The following is a 20,730-nucleotide window of genomic DNA, read 5'->3' as shown; positions in this document are numbered from 1 at the left end:
CGAGAGAGAGGGAGAGAGAGACTGCTGCCGAATACTGCCTCCTCTCTCCGTGCGCTACTATTGTAAATTATATAACCACCAAAACATAAGAGAAACTCCTCACAACTCATGGGGAGCAGCAGTACTCCTCACGCAGCAGCAGGGCGATTCCTTTACCTCCTCCTCGGCACTAGCAGCAGCAAGAACATCACACACAGCCTTTTTTCTTCCTCCTCCAGATATCACCGTTACCGAAATCCTCGCCGCGTGATGTCCACATCATCATCAAAAGAATCAAACCAATTCCAATTCAGCTCCAAAATTCGAATTCCTCCGTCGCACGTGTTTTACGAAACGCCTCTCTCGTTTGCGTTCGTGAACATAAAACCAGTCGTCCCCGGACACGTTTTAGTCGTCCCGAAACGAATCGTGGAAAAGTTCGAGGAAATGACCACGGAGGAAATCACGGATGTGATGAGTACGAGTCAACGAGTGAGCAAAGGTAGTTCGTTGTTTCAGTTGTTCTCTCACATGTTTTAGCGCGTATGCGAGCGCTGAGTTTGTTCTTCTGTCGAAGGAGATGCCATTTTGGTACGCACGACTGACCTTTACGTGACTTTCTCTTACTCTCTCTCTGTGTCTTGGACGAAAACAATACGAACAGCGGTGAAGAAAATCCACTCGGCGAACTCCATGACGCTCACCGTCCAAGACGGTGAAGACGCCGGACAAACCGTGTTCCACGTTCACGTGCACGTCATGCCGAGAAAACCGAACGATTTCGCGAGAAACGACGACGTGTACGAAAAACTAGAAAAGTGCGAAGAGGAGGAACGGAAAGCGAGGATGGACTTTGCCGAGGACGGAGAGGAACGAACCCCGCGAGGCGAGGAAGAGATGGAGAAGGAAGCGACCGAACTGAGACGAGCGATGACGATGGAAGAATCATACTCCGTTTCAGATGAAGAGATTGACAACTAGACAAAAACTTCGACAGCGAAGAAGACAGAGGATGATTGTCGTCGTCGTCATCTTCTTTTGTGTGTATTAATAGTAGTATATACGTTTCATTGCGAGAGAGCGCTCTCGCTCGGTAATCCGTTCCCAAGGCACCACCCTTGGGGAAAGAACCAAAATGCACCACAAAACGACGCACAAAACCTTTTGCCGAACAACACACGGTCGAATTCCTCTCTCGAATAGGACTGCAAACACGCAACCTTTCTTGAGTCGTTCTGCTCTTCTTCTCGCTGCTCAAAAACATAATGTCCTCTATCCTTTCCATCTTCTCTTCGGTGTTTTCGAACCAATTCAGCGACCAAAAGCTGAAGACCAATCTGCGCATTCTTTTAGGGCGGATTAAACTTTTACGCGAGAAACGCGAGTCGAGAATAAAGTCGATCGAACAAGACCTGAAGAAAGTTTTACTACTGTCGCAACAACAACACGTCGAAGTTGCCTTGAAGAAGTGCGATTCGATCGCTCGAGAACGGAATTTCCTTCTGATTTTAGAGGAGGTTCGCGAGTTTGCGACGATGGTGTTAGAGACGCACAGGGATTTAGATCTGACTGGAAGTGAGAATAAACAGTTACGAACGGCAATTTCGTCGATGTTTTATGCCGCGGGAACTTCTTCCTCGGAATTAACGAACGATTTACCGGAATTGAAATCTATCGCTAACGAACTCGCGAAGAAGTTCGGGAAGGAGTTTCGGTTGAGTTGCGAACGGGAGAAGACGAGCGAGGCGTGTGGAGTGAGTAAACAGTTCATGCAGATCGTCGCGAAAAAGGTACGGAAAGATATGAAGAGCGACGATGTGGAAGCGAGAATGGTGTTAGAAAAGATGGCGAAGGAGATCGGTGTCGAGTTGCCGAGAGTTGCGGAGAAGAAGAAGAAACCAACGAAGAAGAAGAAGAAGAAAAGTACCAGAGATTCTTCGTCTGAAGCGAGCGGTGGCAACAGCAGCAGCGAAAGCGAATGCGAATCGGGCGATTCAAACAAGAAAAGCTCTTCGAGTCGTCGAAAGGGCAACAAAACGTCAAACTACGCGACGGCGGAAACGGCGGCGAAAGCGGCTCGCGCCGCCGCCAACAAAGCGCAAGAAGCCGCCGAGTACGCCGAAGCCTTAGTCGCCACCAACGAACTCTTAGCTACTACAACCACCACATCATCATCCGCCGGAAAAGGAAAAATCACAGCGCTCGACTCTAACGATTTAGACTTTGAGAACGAGGAAGGAAAAGAAGCCGAAATCAACGCCGTCATCGCCGCCGCCTTGGACGAAGTCCGATTAGAAGAAGAAACAGAAGAAGGAAACGAAAACGAAAACGAAAACGGGAACGAAAACGCCGCTCCGACGAAAGAAAAACCCACACTAGGTGGGAGAGGAAGAGGCGGTCCCCCACCCGGCATAGCTTCCTCGCGCGAAACTAAACTAGCGAAAAGTGATCCCACCACCACCGCCGCCGACGACGACGCGCTCGCCGATCGGTTCGAAAAGTTGAAATTTTCGAAGAGATGATGAACCCCCGCGGGGCGTAGAAACGTCGTATCAGAAGAGTCTCGTCGTCAGAATGTAGTAACAGCGCTTTTCAAGTGTTCAAATACGAGAACAATATAAAGCATCGTTCATTTAGCGCGTATTCTCGAATTTCTCCACGTTTTCTTCATTTTTTAACGAACACCTCAAACCTCTCTCTCTAATACCATATGTTTCATCGAACGGTCTCTCGGTCACTCGCCGTCGCCGCCTCCTCGGTCGTCGGCATCTCCGCGGCGACGTACTACGGCAGAAACAACAAAGAAGGGTCAGGAGGAGGATTACCGCAGGAACCGTGGTCGAACGTCGATAAACCTTTGCCGACGAGAGCGGAGATGTTTCGGGAAATCGAGCGGCGAATTGGTTTACATTCAACCAGGAATAAGAAGAACGGAGGAGCTGCTGAGAACAATGACTATGATAAAGATGATAAGGATGACGATAAGTTCGATCTTTTGGTGATTGGAGGCGGCGCGACCGGCTCTGGCGTCGCCTTGGACGCGCAAACGAGAGGTTTGAAGACGATTTTAGTCGAACGAGACGATTTCGCCTCTGGGACGTCCTCGAAGTCGACGAAACTCGTGCACGGAGGAGTTCGGTATTTAGAAAAAGCGGTGTTCAATTTAGATTACGGACAGTTAAAGTTAGTCTTTGAAGCTCTGAAAGAGCGGAAAGTGTTACTGCAGAACGCGCCGCATTTAAGTCACGTGTTGATGATCGCGACGCCGTGTTACGAGTGGTACGAAGTGCCGTACTATTGGGCCGGGATGAAGGCGTACGATTTAGTCGCCGGGACGTCGGCGTTGACGTTTAGCTCGTTCGCGACGAGCTCGAGGACAATCATGGAGTTTCCAACCGTCGCGAAGAGGAAAGTTTTGATCGACGACGAGGAAGAGGCGAGAAAAATTAGAGAGAGAGACGACGTGGATGAAATTTTGAGCACCGAGGAACCGACGATGGGGAAGAGTTTAAAAGGGTCGGTTTTGTATAGCGATGGACAGTTTGACGACGCGAGGTTGAACGTAGCGTTGGCGGTAACCGCCGCGCACGCCGGCGCGGTCGTGTTGAATCACTGCTCTGTAGTTGATTTATTGAAAGACGACGACGTGAATCGAGAGAAAGTTACCGGCGCGATTCTTAAAGACGAAGAAACGGGGAAGACGCACGCGGTGCGAGCGAAAGTCATCGTCAACTGCGCCGGACCTTTCGCGGACGATGTGCGAGCTTTAGACGATCCGTCGAAAGCGACCAAGGAGAAAAAAATGGTCTCGCCTTCGTTGGGGACGCACGTTGTGTTGCCAAAATATTACGTTCCGGAAAAGTTTGGCATGATCATCCCGAAGACGAAAGACGGAAGAGTCGTGTTTTTGTTGCCGTGGTTGGACCACGCGGTCGCTGGAACGACGGATATTGCTTTAAAACCGGGCGAGAAAACGCCAAAAGAACCGTTAGCGACGCAAGACGAAGTTGATTACATATTGGAAACCATAGCCCCGTATTTGGCTTTACAACCGCACCGACAAGAAGTCCTTTCCGTGTGGTCGGGCGCTCGGCCGTTGGCGAAAGATCCGACGAAAACGAACTCGAGCGATTTATCGAGAGACCACGTGATTGCGAAAGAAACGCCGAGCGACGTGATCGTCGTCGCTGGTGGTAAATGGACGACGTATAGGTTGATGGCGGAAGAAACGGTGGATTTAGTTCTGAAAACGATGAGAGAGAGTGGGGAAAACGTAAATGCGATTGCGAGCTGTCGCACGAGCAACATGGGCGTTATTGGCGCACATGGACACAAAGATTCTCTTTCGGCATCCGTGGCGCAATCTGGAGGCGACGGATTTGGTGGTTCAAATCCAGATCCGGATGTTTCGAGACATCTGGCAACTTCGTACGGCGATCGCGCGATGGCTGTCGCATCCTTAGCCTCCTTCGCCGGATTAGAAAAACGTTTACATCCGAACGTGCCGGTGATTGAAGCCGAAGTCGTATACGCCGCACGCGCGGAGTTTTGCCGATCGGCGAGTGATTTCTTAGCGAGGCGTTCGAGAATGGCATTTTTAGACGTGCAGGCGAGTGAAATGGCGACCAATCGCGTGGTAGAGTTGTTAGCAAAAGAGTTGAAGTGGGGGTGGCGAAGACGACGGGCGGAAACGAAAAAGACGAAGGAGTTCTTGAAGTCGTTCAGAGCTTCTTAATAAAAGAATGTTTGAGATGAAGAGAAAGTCGGAGAACTTCGCGTATTGTACAAAAATCTATATATCTAAATATATTACTATTACAACAACAAAAATGAAGGTCATAATCATCATAATCCTCGACTGACATTCATATCCGGAAGCGCGTTGATGAGAACCGCGTTCGCTTCTTCTAAAGATTCCGGGTGTAAACTCGCGGCGTTGTATAATCGTCGACTGAGTTCGTGGTATTTTTCCAGCTCTTTCTCAAGCTGTTCGACTATTTCCAAAGAAGAGACGCTCCCTGATCCGTTCCCTGAAGCGCTCTTGATTGAGTATTTCGTGGCCATTTCGTTGTTTGCGCCGTTGCGAAGATGTTTCCGACTATTCGCCGCGTGTTTCTCGGCTTCACGAATCAAACGCAAACCATCCGCACATTCTGGTGCTCCGTGTTGCGTGCCAGTTTCAAACGCCTCCTTGGCGCTTACCCTATTCCCGAGCGTTAAAAGCGCGTAGCCTAAACTCGCGTGGGCGGACAAGACACCTCTTCTCGCCGCAATCGCGTACCATCTGGCGGCTTCGCGCCAGTTGCGCTCAACGCCGCCTTGGCCTTCCTCGTAACACATGGCGACGTTGTTTGCGCCTGGCCCGGACCCGTTCGCGGCGGCGTGTTGAAACAGCGAGAACGCTTTTTTTCTATCTTCGGCGAGTTGGTTTTGAAAATCATCCCCTCCGTTGCTCGAAATCTCGGAAACGGACGAATCGGTCAAATGCGCCGATTGGTTTCGTTTTTTGAGTTCATCTCTCGGGAAACGACCAAGGTAATATATACATCCCAAATCGCACGCGGCTTCGTCGCAGCCGAGTTTCTCGGCTTTTTCGTACCATTCCACCGCTTTACAAATATCTTTCCTCGTCCCAAAGCCACTTTCGAAGCATCTACCCAGCGTTTGCATCGCTTCTGGATATCCTTTCATCGCCGCTTCTTCGTACGCCTCCTTCGCTCTCCTGGCGATGCGTTCGGCTTTCCTCGCGTCGCCTCGCAAACTCCCGATGCTTGAATCTTCACCATTGTCGCTATTCACGCCAGCAGCAGCGGCGGCGGAGGCGTCGTTGGCGATGTCGTCGTCGTCGTTGTCGTCTCGATCGAATTCATCTTCTTCGCTGAAATCGACATCACTTTCGTCGCTGTTTTCAGATTTATTATCCTCGGAATCCCACTCGGAGTAACTGCGACTGTCGTTTTCTTTCTTCTTACGATGCTCCTCATCCTCACCGTCGCCGTCGAGGAGCTTTTTCGTACGTTTAATACTTTCAGCGTCTGAGACTTTTCGAAATACCTCGCTCGCTTTCGCTTCGAGCTCTTTCCCGCGGATAAACGCCAATCTCGAATCTGATCCAGGTCCATGCATCAACGAGTCCGCGCGATCGACCAGTAAAATCTCCTTTCTTCGTCTCCTGTGAATACTATCATCCCCACCGGAGGAGTAGTTGTTCAAATTACTGCTCGACAAGTTTGGACTGAGCGCGTCCGGGCTGTTGTTGTTGATATTCGCGTTGGCCGCCTCGGCGCCGCTTTTAATCAACATATTATTAAGTAAAGCGCTATGCGCGACGTTCTTTCCAACCGCGCTTCCATTAATCACGCTATTACTCGCGGTAATGTTGTTGTAACTCGGCGACGGAGGACTTCTTGCCGCGGCGGTATCTTCCCTCGACACCTCTCTGCTCGCCTTCTCCCCCGCGTTGTTGTTATTCTCGTTTTCGTTCTTCTCCGAACTGTGCGTGTTCGTCCCTTCCGCGCTGTGACCTCTCGGCGTACTCGTCCCTCTCGTCTCTTCGCTCCCCAAAAACCCCGGCGTTATCGCTCTCCCTTCTATCAAACTATCCAATCTATCGTCGTCGGGATGTTTCGAGCTCACCGCGGCGACCACCGTCGCGTCCGTCGTCGCGTGCGCGATCAAAGGCCTCCTATTCGAAGAACTCTTCCCATCCTGACTCACCCTGAGCATTCTCACGATCACCCGAATGTGACTCCCGATATCTTGTTCGTTCGTCACGTAGCTCGGTCCAACCGCGCCAACTATGCTCTCAATCGCGCCTCGCGGAGCGACTCTTTGCCACTGGTACTGACACGATCCAGCGCCTCCAGAGACTGAGAGACACTCCCCGGAGACGGTTTCTCCGCTCAAGCGTAAGCTTAAAGAGGATTTTTGATTCGAGGACGAAGACTCGTAATTCTTATTCGTGTTGGTATTCGTGGTATCCTTTACGTCGTAGTGTTCGTTCGCGTGAGGTTGATGATTGTTACGTTGCTCCTCCTCCGTTCCCAACACGAACGGTGGTGGTTGAAACAAGACGTCCGGAGGGACGTGTCCGTCTCTCCCGAACGAGGGTTGTTCGAGCAAATATCGCATCAACACGCGCTCTTTTTCCGACATCATATTGTTAGTATTAATAGTATTCGTGGTAGTGGTAGTCGTATTTGTATTCGTAGTCGCCATCGGCGGTGGTAAAGGAGAAGGTTTCGCCATTTTTGTGCAGAAGGATCGGCGAAGATACGAAAGAGACGAAGATATTTCGAAGCAACAACGAGTTCTTAATATGTAAAGTAATAGTCTACGTAGATCAGTTATAACAACAATAATATTTAGTTCATGCTTCTGACCAAAGCGTTGATGTTCTCCTCTCTGTTACCAGCCATGCCACCTTCGATGTAGTGATTTCTCTTTCTGGTCATCCCGCCCAACGGCGCGGACAACTTCATCGGCCACAAAAAGTTCGCGCACTCCTTGAAGTTCGGGCCGACGGTGTAAATCTCGTGGATCAAATCTTCCACGCAAATGATACCTTTATCACCCAACACTTTCTCCACCACGCTGTTATCGGTCAACGGAATTCGTTGCTTGTTCACCTTACCGTGACCTCTCTTGTAAATCAAATCCTTCACCGTCTTCAAGTTCGGGTACCCCCACATGATGTACGGTTCAACCTTTCTCAAAGCGTTCACCGTCGCTTTGTTCACCTTCATGAAGACGCCGTTGTGAATTTGTCTCAAACGCAACAACTGTAAAATGTGCCTCGTCTTCGGGTGCATGTCGTTCAAACCTCTCAATCGCATGACAAAGATCAACTTTTGCTCCGGTTCGACGTAAAAGCCGCCTTTCGCTCTGGCTTCTCTTTTTAAGCGAATCAAATCTTTCTCTTGGGACTCGTACTCCTTGACGTACTTTTCGGCGCGTTTGAACACCTCTTCCCTTTTCTTCTCTTGGGCTTTCTTCGACTCGGCGTCCGCTTTGGCTTTTTGAGCGGCCCATTGCTCGTCGCGTTTGCGGCGTTTGAGGACGGATTCTGGAGCGGCAACCTGTTTGTTTCGTATAAAGAAAGAAGAGCGAGATAATACGTAAGTAAACGCGTGAACCTGATGTTGAGTGCTTTTTTCTCGCGTAATGAACCTAATGCGAGAGCAAAAATTTCCGATGATTTTACGCCGCTCAAAACACGACGGAATGTCTTCGCGAACCCGGTTTGGGCGATGCAACGGTTCCATTTCATGCGCGAGAACTGTCCGCGCGCAAATTTTGCGTTCGCAGTTGCCTTTGCGACGAGAAAGGACGCGTAAAGCGGCGAAATCCTCCTCTCATTTCGCGCCAAAATCTCTCTCTTTTACGCAAGAAAGTTTAGGCGGAAAAGGAAAAAATCGCAGCCGCACATCGAATAAAAACGAACGCGCGCGAACGTCCTCCCGTATCTGTGATGCGCGTTTTATGCGTATCTTCATCGTTCGCGAGAAGAGACACAAAAACTATTCACAGAAGAGAGAGAGTTTCGCGCGTAAAAGAAGCAACGACGTACCATTTTGTGTTCGACTACGAAAAATGTGGTTTCTACTCTGACGGAAGGAAAGAGAGGAACAAAGAAAGGAGGAGCCAAGAGTGACCCGGTCTCGATAAACCCTACACCCTAAACAGTTTTCATCGAAGAATTAAAAATTGAATCGTCGCTCAAAATTAAGCGACATTTTGAGTACACACACACACAGAAGTATCCTATCGAAAGTTACCAAGAAGAACCTCTCTCTTTGTTGCTTTTACGAAAGACGCTTCGTTTTCTTTCTCTCTTTTTCTTTGGGAGGAGATCTGAAAACCAAGCGTTGGTTTGGAAAGAAAACTCTTCGTTGCTTTTGGAATAATTCACATAATTGACGGCTCTCGGATTGAAGCGGATTAGTAGTAAACACACAAAGAGAATGGCGTCCGTTCCAACCCAAGTGCGACGATTAGAAGTCTCGGCGTACCAGTCGATCATGAAAGCTTTAGCCGTGACCGGTTTGACCTGGGAAAGAGAAGATTTAATCGCCAAGTTACGCATCGAGTTGAACGTCTCGAACGAAGATCACATGAAGGTGAGAGAAAACGTCGGAGGGGACGAGAACGTGAAACGGTTGAGAGATGCGTTCGTTCAGTATAAGCTGACGCCGCCGGAACCGCCGGCTGCGAAGCGACAAAAGACGCAAAAGAAGCAGCAGCAATATTATCAGCAGCAATATCCGGGCGACGAGGACGACGACGAAGACGGGTACGCGCCGCCGCAACAACAGTACAGACAAGCGAGACCACCGAAAGAACCGAAACCGCCGTCGGCGAGAATGCAGAAACAACTGGAGAAAGCGGCGGTTTTGGCAAAAAATTTGGACGCGTTGGGAGTGAACGAGTATATTTGCCGAAGAGTGAAACGGTTTTGGCCGGCGGAAGGCGGGTGGTTCGATTGTATCGTGACGGATTACAAAGAAGAAACGAAAGAACACTGCTTGACGTACGATATTAACACGGAAAACGAATCCTTCGAGTGGGTGAAGATTGAAGAGCTAGACGATCGCGAGTTTCAAGTTGTGGACGCGCCTCCGGTGGATATTACGACCGGAGCGTTCAAGTTGAGAAGTAGACCGGAACCGCCAAAGTTACCGAAGCAAGTACAACAAGCGATGCAACAAGGCGCACCGGCGGCGACTTTGGCAAAGCAAGCCGAGAAAGCGAGCGGGGTGGAGACGGTGAATGCGATTAAGGATAACTTGGATATTGAAGAGGCGGCGTTGGCGGCGAAATTGGCGGCGTTGGACGAGGATTCGGACGACGACTCAGACGATTCGGACGACGAAGGTGAGAAGAAAAAGAAGGAAGAAGAAGAGGCGAAAGATGGAGAAGCTGGTGGTGATGATGCTAGTATTGATGCTATTGTGGGAAAAGAAGAAGCGCCGGCGGGGGAAGGAGAGAAGAATGTGGTTGATGCGGATGCGAATGCGGATGCGGGTGCGGATGCGGGTGCGGCAGCTGCACCGGAAGTGGCTGCGCCGGAAGTGGTTGAGCCAACCGCGGAGGACGCAGAAAAAGAAGAAATTTGAAATGAAAAACAAGTCTCTAAAATTATATATTAAAACGAACTCTCTCTCTCTCTCTCTCTTTCTCTGCTTTATGTACGTTCGTTGCTTTGTTGTCTCTTTGAATAATGATAAGTCTCTCTCTTTCTTTTTTCTCTAGAGACTTTATTCTCGCTTATCGTGAACTGAGGGCGACCTCATAATAACGTCCTTCAATTTTTCGAGACGCGGCGCCTTTGTGGGAGAGTGCATTCCGCGAGGAAGCGAGCTCGCTGGCGGAGCTTTGATAACCCGCTTACTCTTCGGTTTCGTCGATGAACCACTCTTTTTCAGGAAATACTGAGCCGTCGGTGTCGATTGAGACTGCCCTCGATGTTCGTCGCGACACGCCTGTTGCACATCCACCATTTTCATCGGCGATTGTAGACTTTCGTCACTCCCTGTGGGTAAACACATCGTTCCTTGTGGTGACGGAGTGTTACTACCGCCTTCAAACGCTTGATTTAAAATACCTGAAGGTGTTGTCACGATGACCGTATTGCTTTGCTCCAACGCAGGTGCCGGTAATGCTAGTCGCGGAGGCGCATGTGGCGGTGGCTGCGGAAGCTGGAGCAGCGATATCTCCTGTGACTGCGCTGGTTGCTCGAAAGCGACCGTGTTGATCTTTTTGACGCGTAAACTTTGCGTTTTAGACGGTGTCGTTTGTTCGTGTGACGTTTTTACCGTCGTCGTCGGCGACGCTTTGTGTTGCGGTTGCTTCGTCTTCTCCACGCGTTTCTCGGACACATCCTTACTAATATCCAAGGACAGTATAGCCTGGACTTTTTTAGCTCGCTCCTGCTCTGCTGTCAACTGATCTTCGAGTATTTTTTGACGTGTCCGCAAAAGCTGTATCAACGTGTACTGATTTGCGAGCTTTACTGTTGCGGAACGCAAGGCTTGTAAAATTTCTTTCGTATCTACGCCCGCCGCAGGTACGCCTTCTGGTAAGGGTTCAATAGTTTGGTTCAATCGATGACCATTCTTCGCTTGCGCCTTCTTTCGAAGTTTCTCTATTTGTGCGTGTTGCTCTGTGATTTTCTCCTGCGCCGCGTTCAATTGCTTGATGAGCATCGTTTGTTCAGATGCGTATTTTTCCCTGTTGGCGATGTTATCGCTTCTTACAGCGCCTTGTTTTCTCTTCGTAACTTCCGAGACGTCTTTTTGCGTATCTTTCAACGTGTCTACGAGAGCTGCGATGTGATTTTGCTGCCTGACGACCACCATGGATTGATTATGCATCTTTTGCTTCATCTCGAGAGTCTCTTTGAGTCTTGCTTCCATCCATCTTCTCTTCGCCGTATCGTCGTACTGTGTGAGAACTTTCTCGATATCAAACTCTTCTTCGGCGTCGCCACTGCCGTCGTTGGTTTTTTCGGCAATACGGTTCTCGTTTTTGCGCGCTTTTTTGCGCTCGATGAACTCGTAAACGCGATTTCTCAACACCGTTGGCTCGAACTTGGCACCCGCGCTGTAAGATGAAGCCGGAAACTTCTGGCTCCATTCGCGCTCGAATATTTGCGCTAACTTTTCCGCGCAAACGTATACGAAAGTACCCGGTTGGTTGTACCTAAACGCATTCGCAAACACTAAACGCACATCGTTGGCGAATATTTCTGGATCACTCTCGTTCGTGTAATACGTCGGTTCGATGGGAACGCCTTTTTCATCCTCCGGTTCTAAACGTTTGAAAATCGTCCCAAAATCCATGGGATCGGATATCACGTCGAAATAGTCCGGAATGTTCAACGCGACCGGATCGACTTTTTCTAAGAACGGAAATGAGTATTTTCGATCGTTCATCAACTTTTGTAAGATTATCTTGTACTTATAAAGTGGCGCGTTCACCCTGGTTTCGTTCTCAGTGAGCGTGACACCACTCACGTCCTCGCTTTGCTCCTTCGCTTTGCGTTTCTTCCCTTTCCTATCGCTTAGCTTTCCTTTCCGTCTTACATAAGCATTATCGACGACGCGTTCGCGTCCGTGCTTACCGGCAGAACGAAGCTGTTGAATGCCGAAATAGTAATCGTTCATGCATTTTGCGACGTGCGATTTCATGCGATGATATGCCAACGCGTTTTCTTTAAAGGCTTGCTTGTTGTGCGTCGGTTCCACGCAGTCCGCCTCGACGACACCGAGCATATCTTTCATCATACAGTTCGCTTGCAACTGACTCGAAAAGCGTTGGTACATGCGAATCAAACGATTTTTGTTGTAAATGTGGAAGCCGCACAACTTGGAGTTTCCTTCGACGTACCCGCAATGGACAGTAACTCCGTCTGCGAAACCTTTCGGTTTGTATTCCGGAAAGACGTAATATTCTTTCGTCAATCGAGAGATTGGACAGCGAGGAACAATCTTCTCGCCGCGCAAGTAGAACGCGCATCGAGGTCGCAAGTAAAGAATCTCCATATAGGCCTTCATGGAGTAATCTTCGGGAACGTCTGTCGTCGCGAGTTGACCGTCTCGATTTTGTTGAAAGACCGGGCCTCGATGCTTGCGCGTATTTTCTGCCGTGTGGTCAGAGATGCGAATATCATTCCAAGTGCAAAAGTCGAGCTCGTAGAGATGCGAGTCTTCGTTTTCGCGCTTTCGTAAGTTGAACAAGATAATTCGAGTCCCGTGAGAACCTTGAATCTTATCAAACTCTTTCATGAGCGTTGTCGCATTAAACGGTGAATACTTCTCGAAGATGACCGTGTTGCTGGTCCACTCGCTCTGATCACTTGGCTCGAACGGGACGTAGTTTACTCCGTCGCCTTCTAACAACGTGAAAGAGAACATCGGGATCAAAATATCGTCCGCGGCGACGGAGTCCAAAAACGTTTGGGATAACAACGCCGCGTGCGCGTACCCGTCTCTTTTCGTCAAAATCAACGCGTCGTCGGCTAATCTCATCGATCCTGATTTGAAACCGATTCCAAACCTTCCAACGTTCCCAGATACGTGCTCTTTATCGGAAAAACCAAACGATAACATGTTATTCAATCCAGATCGAGTCATCCCTCTCCCGTCGTCTTGTACCGTCATCACGTACTTCCCATCGCGAACATACGCGTCCACTTCCACTTTCCCGGCGCCGCACTCGCGATCTTGCGCGTTATCCAATAACTCCGCCAACGCACCCAACGCCCAAACGTGCGACGTCGCGTTTGATTTCAACATCCTCGGGTGCGATTTCGAGTGTTCCATCACTCGCGCGCTCTCTTTCGAAACGTTTGAAACCATTGGTGATATCGTCGGCTCGATCTCCTCTGAGGTGTTTACACTCCTCCTCGGTTGTTGAGTGCTACACTTGTTGTTCTCTTTCTGTTGTTGTTCTCGGTGTAACTGCAACTTCAAACGTTGCTTCGCCGTCAGCATCGGCTGCTTCACCTGCTCTGGCACCCTCTCGTCGTCTTTATCGTGTTTCGCGGTTTCCTTCGACACCATCTCGCTCGTCTACGTCGTTTCCGCGCGAGTATTTTTTGAATTCAAAATTGCGCGCAAACAGCGCTTGAAAGGGAAAAAAGAAGGGATGAGAAAAAGGTTTCTTCTCTCTCTCTGTGTCAATCTCAATCAAACCTCTCTTTCTGTTCTGCTCGATAAAAGTCCCCTCTCGAGTGCTCTCTCTCTCTCTTCTCTCGCTCTTTATGACTGAAGTTTAAAGAACCTTCTCTCGACAACACTCTCTCTCTCGAGTCTGTTTTCGTGCTTCTTTTTGTGAGAAGTGAATTTGAAATTTGAAAAATACGCGAAGGAAAAAAAGGAACAAAAGGGATACGTAAATAGGAATGAATGGTCTTCGCTCTCTCTCTCTCGCTCTCTCTTTCATTATTAAAAACTACCACCAGTAAACGAAGCTCCTAGTATTATCGAGCGACGACTTTTTTAAACTTGAACGCGATAATATGGAGCGTTTGCATGCACAAAACGAAAATGGCGACGTAAATCAACATGTACCATTTTTGGGAGAGTTGGACGTCGTATTTTTCTTCCACGTACGCCAACGTGTCGACGGTTTCGAAATACGTGCCTCGGAAGGCTTGAATGGTTGGACAGTCGCCGTCTGGGTACGCGCCGGTACACCCTCGGTGTTCGAATTGCGGGGCGGTGACACCTTGGATGGCGTACGCGACCGGGTCGATGAAGTACGCCCACTTCCAATAGACGGGAATTTGCGGGTACGGGAGGTACAAACCGCCGAAGAGGAAGCAGATAGGGATGAAGGCAGACGCGCCAGCTTGCGCGGTTTGGATGGTCGCGCATAGACACGCAATGAGCTGACCTAAAGACATGAATGCCATTGAGACGGTGAAGACCATGAGAACGTGGAAGATGTAGTGCTCGAAGGTTGGGACTAAGCCGACCATGAAGTAGAGCGGGGTGACGGTGACAAAGGTGACCAGTAAGACCCACGGGACTTCGCAAATCGCGTGCGATAGAGAGTATGGGACGGCGTCGTACATGAACGAGGTGCGTTCGCGATACGCCACGGCTCTTTCTCTCACGCGCACGGGCATGACGGAGTTCATGAAGATGATACCGGCGAAAATGGACGTCATGAAAATGACCCCGACCATCGCTTGGACGCCGGTTTCGTTCGACGCGTCTAAATCGAAGTAGACAAACCCGAAGAGGAGGTAGAGAACAAAGAGAATGCCAATGCGCCCAAGATTGTACGCGACGTCGCGGTTGTGCGCGAGGGATGCGCGTTGGATGAGGCATCTGAGTTGCGCCAAGAACGATCGAGCGTACGGCGAGGCAAAGGCGAACATTTCCGACTTTTCGCCTTTGGCGCACAATTCCTTGACTAAGCGCGTACCGGCGGCGCCTTCCTGGGAGGCTTTGAACCGTTCGACCAAAAGGAGGCCGTTCAAGGCGCCCCCGGAACCGCTGCGTTTCATCGTCATTGCCGGTTGCAAACTGCCCGCCGCGGTTGATTTCGATTTCTTCAACGCGCTTTTTTCGCCCGCGTTTGAGGAGTCGGTGCCGCCCAACACGTCCAACATCCACGACGCCGGGTTCATGCCGTCCGGCAACGCGTGCGCGTTTGGAATCTTTTGCAAATAGTCAACGAATGTTTTGCCATTCACGCCACACGGGCCGAAATAGACCTGATAGCCGCCTCTTTGTAACAACAACATATCGTCGAACAAGTTGAAAATTTCCTTGGACGGTTGGTGGACCGTGGTGATGACCGTCCGCCCAAGATTGGCGACTTTTTTCACCTCGCGCATGACAATCAACGCCGCTCTCGAGTCCAAACCAGACGTCGGTTCATCCAAAAAGAACACCGGGGCGTTCGAGACCAACTCGACGCCAACGGTTAAGACTTTGCGTTGACCGGGCGATAAGCCACTCGGCGAACCCGCCACGCCGATTAAACGATTCTCGATGCCTCTCAGCTCCAAGATATCCAAAGCTTCGTCAACGACCGCTTTTCGAGCGTCTTTGGAAACGTCCGATGGCAAACGGAGCGTCGCGGAGAATTCCAAAGCTTCTTTAACGGTTGTAAACGCGTTATGCAAATCTTGTTGTTCGCAGTACGCGGTTAATCGCGCAAACGTTTCCTTCTTGACCACGTGACCGTTCAATTTAATCGTACCTCTCATTTCCCCGCCAGACTTGCGCCCGGCGATGACGTCTAACAACGTCGTTTTTCCAGCGCCAGATGCACCCATGAGCGCTAACATTCTCGACGGTTGCGCCGCGGAGGTGACTGAGTTCAAAATTTTCTTCGATCCGGACAACGGCTTACCGTCTTCTCCAGGAACCTTTACCGTGTACTCCAAATCTTCCCACGTGATGCTCATTGGAGTAAAACTTAACGCTCTTTGCGACGCCTCCGCGTCAACCTTCGAGATTGAAATGCTCACTTCTTCGGCATTTTCCCCGTCTTTTTTCTTTTCACTCGACGACGTTCTCGACGACCCGATGTTGCGCTGAATACGAATCTTCGACAACGCTCTATAACCTATCGCGGTCATCAGGCAAAAGAACCCGATAGAAAATATCGGCCCGGCCCAGAAATATTTTTTATCCGAGCTGATATCGATGGTACTCAGAGTAATCTTCCCGGCGTCTTCGCACGGGAACGCGTTCTCCTCGCAAAACTCCGCCATCGTTTTCGGGTCTCCCGTGTACCCTTGAACGTACACAGCGGCCGCGGTGGGATCCAATGGCACTTTATACTTGAACTGATCGCTGAGGAATTCGTTTTGACACAAAGATCTCAACGAGTACGCGAACAAAGAAATCCAATAAAGGAAGTGCAACACGCCCATCTTCTCCGGGGAGATTAAAAAGCCCGCAAAGATGACCATAATCGCGATAACGGGGCCAGGAAAAGTTTGTGCCGCTTCCATGTTTGGCGCAAGAAGAGCGACGACTCTGAAGAAACTCGCCATCGCAACGTTCGCGCACGTTAAATTGATGAAGAACACCAACCAGTTTTCAAATTCCATGGACAAACCAACCATCGGGTATAAAATGCAACTAAATATTGCCGTCTCTAACACCGCGATCGGTAACTGCGTGGCAATAGAAGACACGATGTACGCAAACGTTGGGAACAACTTGTAATCGAGTTGTTTATACGCCACGTATTTCTGTTCGACGCTAAACGTCAACTCGGAAAAATTGCTAAAGGAAATGTGCAAGACGCAAAACAGGAGCATGCCTAAACGCTCGAAACCTCTATCCAAGGGCAAATCAAACCAAACAGAACCGAGAACGACGGACGTGATCAACGCACCAAACATTCTTGCCGATAAAAAGACTTTATTTCTAAGCGTGATTTGAAATTGTCTCTTGATGACGGATTTATACATACTCGGCCACGCTTTCGGGTAGGCGGTGGAATATTGCGCCTTGGCGAAGGGCGTTCGCAAATCAATCATGTTCTTCCCGTCCGATTTGTCCACGCAATCGGTCTCTCCGATGCTCTTTTTATATAATCCGTTCGAGTTTTCGACCCATCCTTTCCTTAACCCGTCGCCAGAGGCAAACTGGTTCGACGCGCCCGTTTTGGAATGCGCCAACGGATCCACCAAAACGCTCAACAACCAATCTGCCACGTCGCCTTTCTTCGCGTTCTCGCTGTCAAAGCCGAGACCACAAAAATGATCGACCACTTTATCCACGTCACCGTGATACACCGGAGTTCCGTCTCGCAAACACAAGACGTCGTCGAAAAGTTCGTACACCTCCGGCGTCGGCTGCAAGAGCGAAACGATAACCGTCCCGTTGGTGATTCTCGTCCACTCTCTCAAAGCGGCGATGATGTTATGCGTCACCGCGGCGTCCAATCCCGTCGATATCTCATCCATACAAAACACTCGCGCGTTCGTTACCATAGCTTCGCCAATCGTGACGCGTTTTTTCTCCCCTCCAGAAACGCCTCTCACTAAATCGTTCCCGATGATTGTATCCAAACAGTTCTCCAACGACAACAATCGATGCACGCTATCAATCTTCCTCGAGTGCACGTCTTCCTCTCTCTCATTCGTCGGCGTTGGCGTCGCGTTTTCGTGTGAAAACTTCGTCGTCTCTCTCACCGTCAAAAACGGTAAATGTTCGTCCTGTTGCGTCACGTACATTGCCATCCTATTGGCGTCGATATCCTTCTCCTTCAACTCCTCCGCCGTCATCTTCGAATACGTGACGCCTTTCCCGCCGCTCAAAACCGCGCTCGGTAAAATCTGCCCGACCGCTTTCAACAAACTCGTCTTCCCGTGTCCAGGAGGCGCCAATACCAACGTCAACGACCCCGCTTTAAAGCAACAGTCCACGTCTTTCAAAACCCGAAACGGTTCCATCTTCGTCGCGTCGTTTTCCTTCCCGCTGATTTTCTCTCTCACTTTATTCGGAATTTTCATCGCCACGTCCGTGAGCACCCCGGGGACGGTTTTTATCGACCGGTCGATTTTATTCGCCGGTAAGTGTAACGTGTAATCAAAATCGCACTTAATTTCCACCGAGGGCAGTTTCCCTCCGTGCGCTTCGAGTTCATCCCGGCATAAGCTCGCGTATTGTTCCAAACGATTCGTCGGGTCTTCGACATTTTCCTTCCGGTGGTCGACGGCGCTCATTTTTCCTCCGTCTCTTCGTCCCGCCTCGGACGCGTTTTTCAAACACTCGCGCGAGAAAAAAAGATGCGTATTATGTGTGTCGCGCGGCGCGTATTCTTCTCTCTGTGATGGTGTGTGTATCCCTCCTCTCTTTGCGCGTCGTTTAAAGCGTGTCAAAGTATGACGTTATGTGCTTTTCTTTTTATTGGAGGACACTTGAAAAAATTTTACCCGTACTTTTGTTTTTTTTTTTGGTGGACCTTTCACACAGTTTTGGTGTGTTAAATTAAGGGGAAAAAGAGCATTCGAGACAACTCCTTTTATTCATCATTAGTATTGAGCGCTTGAACAACGCTATTCTATTCGACGACGACTGCTACGAAAAAAGAGCGAAGAAGAACAGGAGCAGCGAGCAGTACTAAGAATACCCTAATGAGAGTATTCATAGTTCGCCACGCGCAATCCGAGAACAACGCGTTGCTCTCCCCGAACTTGGACAACCCTTCGAGGCAATCGGACCCGAGTTTAACCAAGAAAGGGTGGACACAGTGTGCGAATTTAACGAAATGTTTCACCACGGAAGCGAATGAGAGGTATAAAAACGTGAACGAAATGTGGACGTCGCCGATGAAGAGATGTTTATTGACCGCGAAAGCAGTCGAAGATGGGTTGAGGACGGGGAACGCGCGCGTGAATGGGGAGATTTTTGAACACGGGGGGTGTTTTGAAGGCGGGAGAGGAGGAGGAGGAGGAGGAAAAGGAGGGGATGCGAAGACGAGCGCGAACGAGAACAAGACGACGGCGGCCGCGACCGGGCGACCCGGAATGGGGAGAGACGAGATGAAACAAGTGTTTCCAGATGTTATAGTCCCGGAGGCGTTGAAAAACGGGTGGTGGGATACGAAGCGAGGGGTGGAGACAGTGCCGGAAGCGCAAGCGAGAGCGGAGAGAGTGGCGGAGTCGTTATGGAAGCGAGCGAGAGGTAGCGGTGGTTTAAAAGAGAAAGTTGATGAAGTAGAGAAAGAAGAAGAGGCTCAACAAGCAAAGAAGCGGAAAGTGGACGACGAACCAGAAGTTGGCGATTTAGTCATCGTTTCGCACGGGATGTTTACGGATATACTGTTGAAAATTTTAGTCGGCGTGCCGAAATCCACGGGGAGACAGATGGGGTTGTTTTGCTCACAAAACGCGGGGATTCACGCGATAGATTTAGACGTGGCGACGGAAGAGAACATTTGCGGCTTGGTACAGTTTAACGACGTGAGGCATATTCCAGAAGAAGCGCGAACGGGTGGGTCGGTATTTGGTTTAGATGAGTGCTACGTGTCTGAAGGAAGCGCGTGAAATGATTTTTGTAATTTATTACGTGTATGTATGTTCGTTTTACTACCTAATTCGTGTCTACTTCTCTTCTTTTATTTGCATTCCTATAGAACTTCGCGAGAACTCCGACGTCCACTTTTAAATGAAACCCAACCACGCACAAAATATTAATCATCGTCGTGTTCATAAACCCAACCGATTCAAACCGTCTGGAATCTGTCACCACGGGTGATTTGCAAATAGCCGGTTTCCCAAAACACTTCTTCATCCTCGACGAGTACTCGTAATCTTCCATGAACATCTTCGACTCGTCAAACTTGTGCTCGGCAAACGCCGACGCAGTTACGAATATCGCCTGGTCGCCGTACGGAATAGACGTCCGTCGCGTTCGAAAATTCGCGAACGACGCGACGACACATTTCTTCCATTTCGAGCGTTCGCCGGAGAGTTTGATGGGAAACGCGCCCCAGCACGGTACATCCGCTCTGTTGTTCTCGTTCGTACTCTCGGCCTTACCGACGCTTCTTCCGAGCCGCGCAAACTTGGCGCAGCCATTTTTAATCACCCCCCACGCGCTCGGAAACCGCCGCTCTCTCTCGCGCCTCTCCCGTTCTCTGCGCAAAGCGTCGTAAATATCTTCTCTGTACGTTTCCGGCATCGTCGTATCCGCGTGTAAAAACACCAAAATGTTTTCTTCTTTCGTCTCCTCCAACGAACCCCTCAGTACAACTCTCCCGCCTCGATTAAACTGTTTCGCTCGCCCTCGTTCCGCGCACTCGACAATGATCACTTCCTCCTCGTCTTTACCGTCACTCTTTGTCTTCATGTCCGAGACTACTTTTTTCGCTCTTAAAACGGTATCGTCCGTGGATCCTCCATCCACGACGACGACTTTTGTTCGCACTCGTTCTTTTTCCCGAACACCGTCCGCGTGATGATGATTTCCCCAATTTTTGCGTCCTTTTTGTGCGAGGGTGGAGTGTATGCACTTGGAAATGTTCTCGCTTTCGTTCAGGCACGAGATGACGACTGAAATCGACTTCAGTCTTTTTCCTTCGCTTTGGTGGTCTTCTTTGTCTTCCGTCATCGTCGTCGTGGCATCATTTTAGTCTTGTTTTTATGACAAAATGAGGGGAAGTTTTGCCTCTTTTTTCCTCAAAAATACTAAGGCTTGAGCGCGTGTGCTCGCTCTCTTACGGTAGTATTAAAGCGCTATCATTAAAAGGAGAGGAAGAGAGGAGGAGCAC

General features: G+C 49.7%; 10 protein-coding genes across 10 annotated transcripts; 5 read left to right on the top strand and 5 right to left on the bottom strand.

Annotated features, from left to right (window-relative positions):
• Positions 1-108: 108 nt before the first annotated feature.
• Positions 109-960, top strand: Bathy12g02830 (predicted protein; the record flags this gene model as incomplete). Its single annotated transcript, XM_007509721.1, has 2 exons — positions 109-484; positions 557-960. 2 exons carry the CDS (start codon positions 109-111, stop codon positions 958-960), a joined length of 780 nt encoding a protein of 259 aa, XP_007509783.1.
• Positions 961-1,244: 284 nt separating this feature from the next.
• On the top strand, positions 1,245-2,501 carry Bathy12g02820 (unknown protein; the record flags this gene model as incomplete). The annotated part of the gene is made up of 1 exon (XM_007509706.1): positions 1,245-2,501. One exon carries the CDS (start codon positions 1,245-1,247, stop codon positions 2,499-2,501), a length of 1,257 nt encoding a protein of 418 aa, XP_007509768.1.
• A 188-nt stretch (positions 2,502-2,689) lies between these two features.
• On the top strand, positions 2,690-4,714 carry Bathy12g02810 (glycerol-3-phosphate dehydrogenase; the record flags this gene model as incomplete). Its single annotated transcript, XM_007509845.1, has 1 exon — positions 2,690-4,714. One exon carries the CDS (start codon positions 2,690-2,692, stop codon positions 4,712-4,714), a length of 2,025 nt encoding a protein of 674 aa, XP_007509907.1.
• A 110-nt stretch (positions 4,715-4,824) lies between these two features.
• On the bottom strand, positions 4,825-7,227 carry Bathy12g02800 (hypothetical protein Aasi_1217; the record flags this gene model as incomplete). The annotated part of the gene is made up of 1 exon (XM_007509771.1): positions 4,825-7,227. One exon carries the CDS (start codon positions 7,225-7,227, stop codon positions 4,825-4,827), a length of 2,403 nt encoding a protein of 800 aa, XP_007509833.1.
• A 116-nt stretch (positions 7,228-7,343) lies between these two features.
• Bathy12g02790 (60S ribosomal protein L7) lies at positions 7,344-8,243 on the bottom strand (the record flags this gene model as incomplete). Its single annotated transcript, XM_007509732.1, has 1 exon — positions 7,344-8,243. One exon carries the CDS (start codon positions 8,241-8,243, stop codon positions 7,344-7,346), a length of 900 nt encoding a protein of 299 aa, XP_007509794.1.
• A 699-nt stretch (positions 8,244-8,942) lies between these two features.
• Bathy12g02780 (predicted protein) lies at positions 8,943-10,094 on the top strand (the record flags this gene model as incomplete). Its single annotated transcript, XM_007509622.1, has 1 exon — positions 8,943-10,094. One exon carries the CDS (start codon positions 8,943-8,945, stop codon positions 10,092-10,094), a length of 1,152 nt encoding a protein of 383 aa, XP_007509684.1.
• A 141-nt stretch (positions 10,095-10,235) lies between these two features.
• Bathy12g02770 (unnamed protein product) lies at positions 10,236-13,541 on the bottom strand (the record flags this gene model as incomplete). The annotated part of the gene is made up of 1 exon (XM_007509708.1): positions 10,236-13,541. The coding sequence occupies one exon, from the start codon at positions 13,539-13,541 to the stop codon at positions 10,236-10,238; it is 3,306 nt and encodes a 1,101-aa protein (XP_007509770.1).
• A 419-nt stretch (positions 13,542-13,960) lies between these two features.
• Bathy12g02760 (ATP-binding cassette transporter) lies at positions 13,961-18,181 on the bottom strand (the record flags this gene model as incomplete). Its single annotated transcript, XM_007509646.1, has 1 exon — positions 13,961-18,181. The coding sequence occupies one exon, from the start codon at positions 18,179-18,181 to the stop codon at positions 13,961-13,963; it is 4,221 nt and encodes a 1,406-aa protein (XP_007509708.1).
• A 411-nt stretch (positions 18,182-18,592) lies between these two features.
• Positions 18,593-19,504, top strand: Bathy12g02750 (predicted protein; the record flags this gene model as incomplete). The annotated part of the gene is made up of 1 exon (XM_007509635.1): positions 18,593-19,504. One exon carries the CDS (start codon positions 18,593-18,595, stop codon positions 19,502-19,504), a length of 912 nt encoding a protein of 303 aa, XP_007509697.1.
• A 57-nt stretch (positions 19,505-19,561) lies between these two features.
• On the bottom strand, positions 19,562-20,570 carry Bathy12g02740 (glycosyl transferase family protein; the record flags this gene model as incomplete). The annotated part of the gene is made up of 2 exons (XM_007509850.1): positions 19,562-19,595; positions 19,645-20,570. 2 exons carry the CDS (start codon positions 20,568-20,570, stop codon positions 19,562-19,564), a joined length of 960 nt encoding a protein of 319 aa, XP_007509912.1.
• Positions 20,571-20,730: the final 160 nt, after the last annotated feature.

The sequence above is a fragment of the Bathycoccus prasinos genome (genome assembly GCF_002220235.1).
Source record: "Bathycoccus prasinos genomic : Chromosome_12".
NCBI lineage: Eukaryota > Viridiplantae > Chlorophyta > Mamiellophyceae > Mamiellales > Bathycoccaceae > Bathycoccus > Bathycoccus prasinos.
The sequence above is the reverse complement of the archived record's forward strand: the minus strand, read 5'-3'. Positions and strand labels throughout refer to the sequence as shown.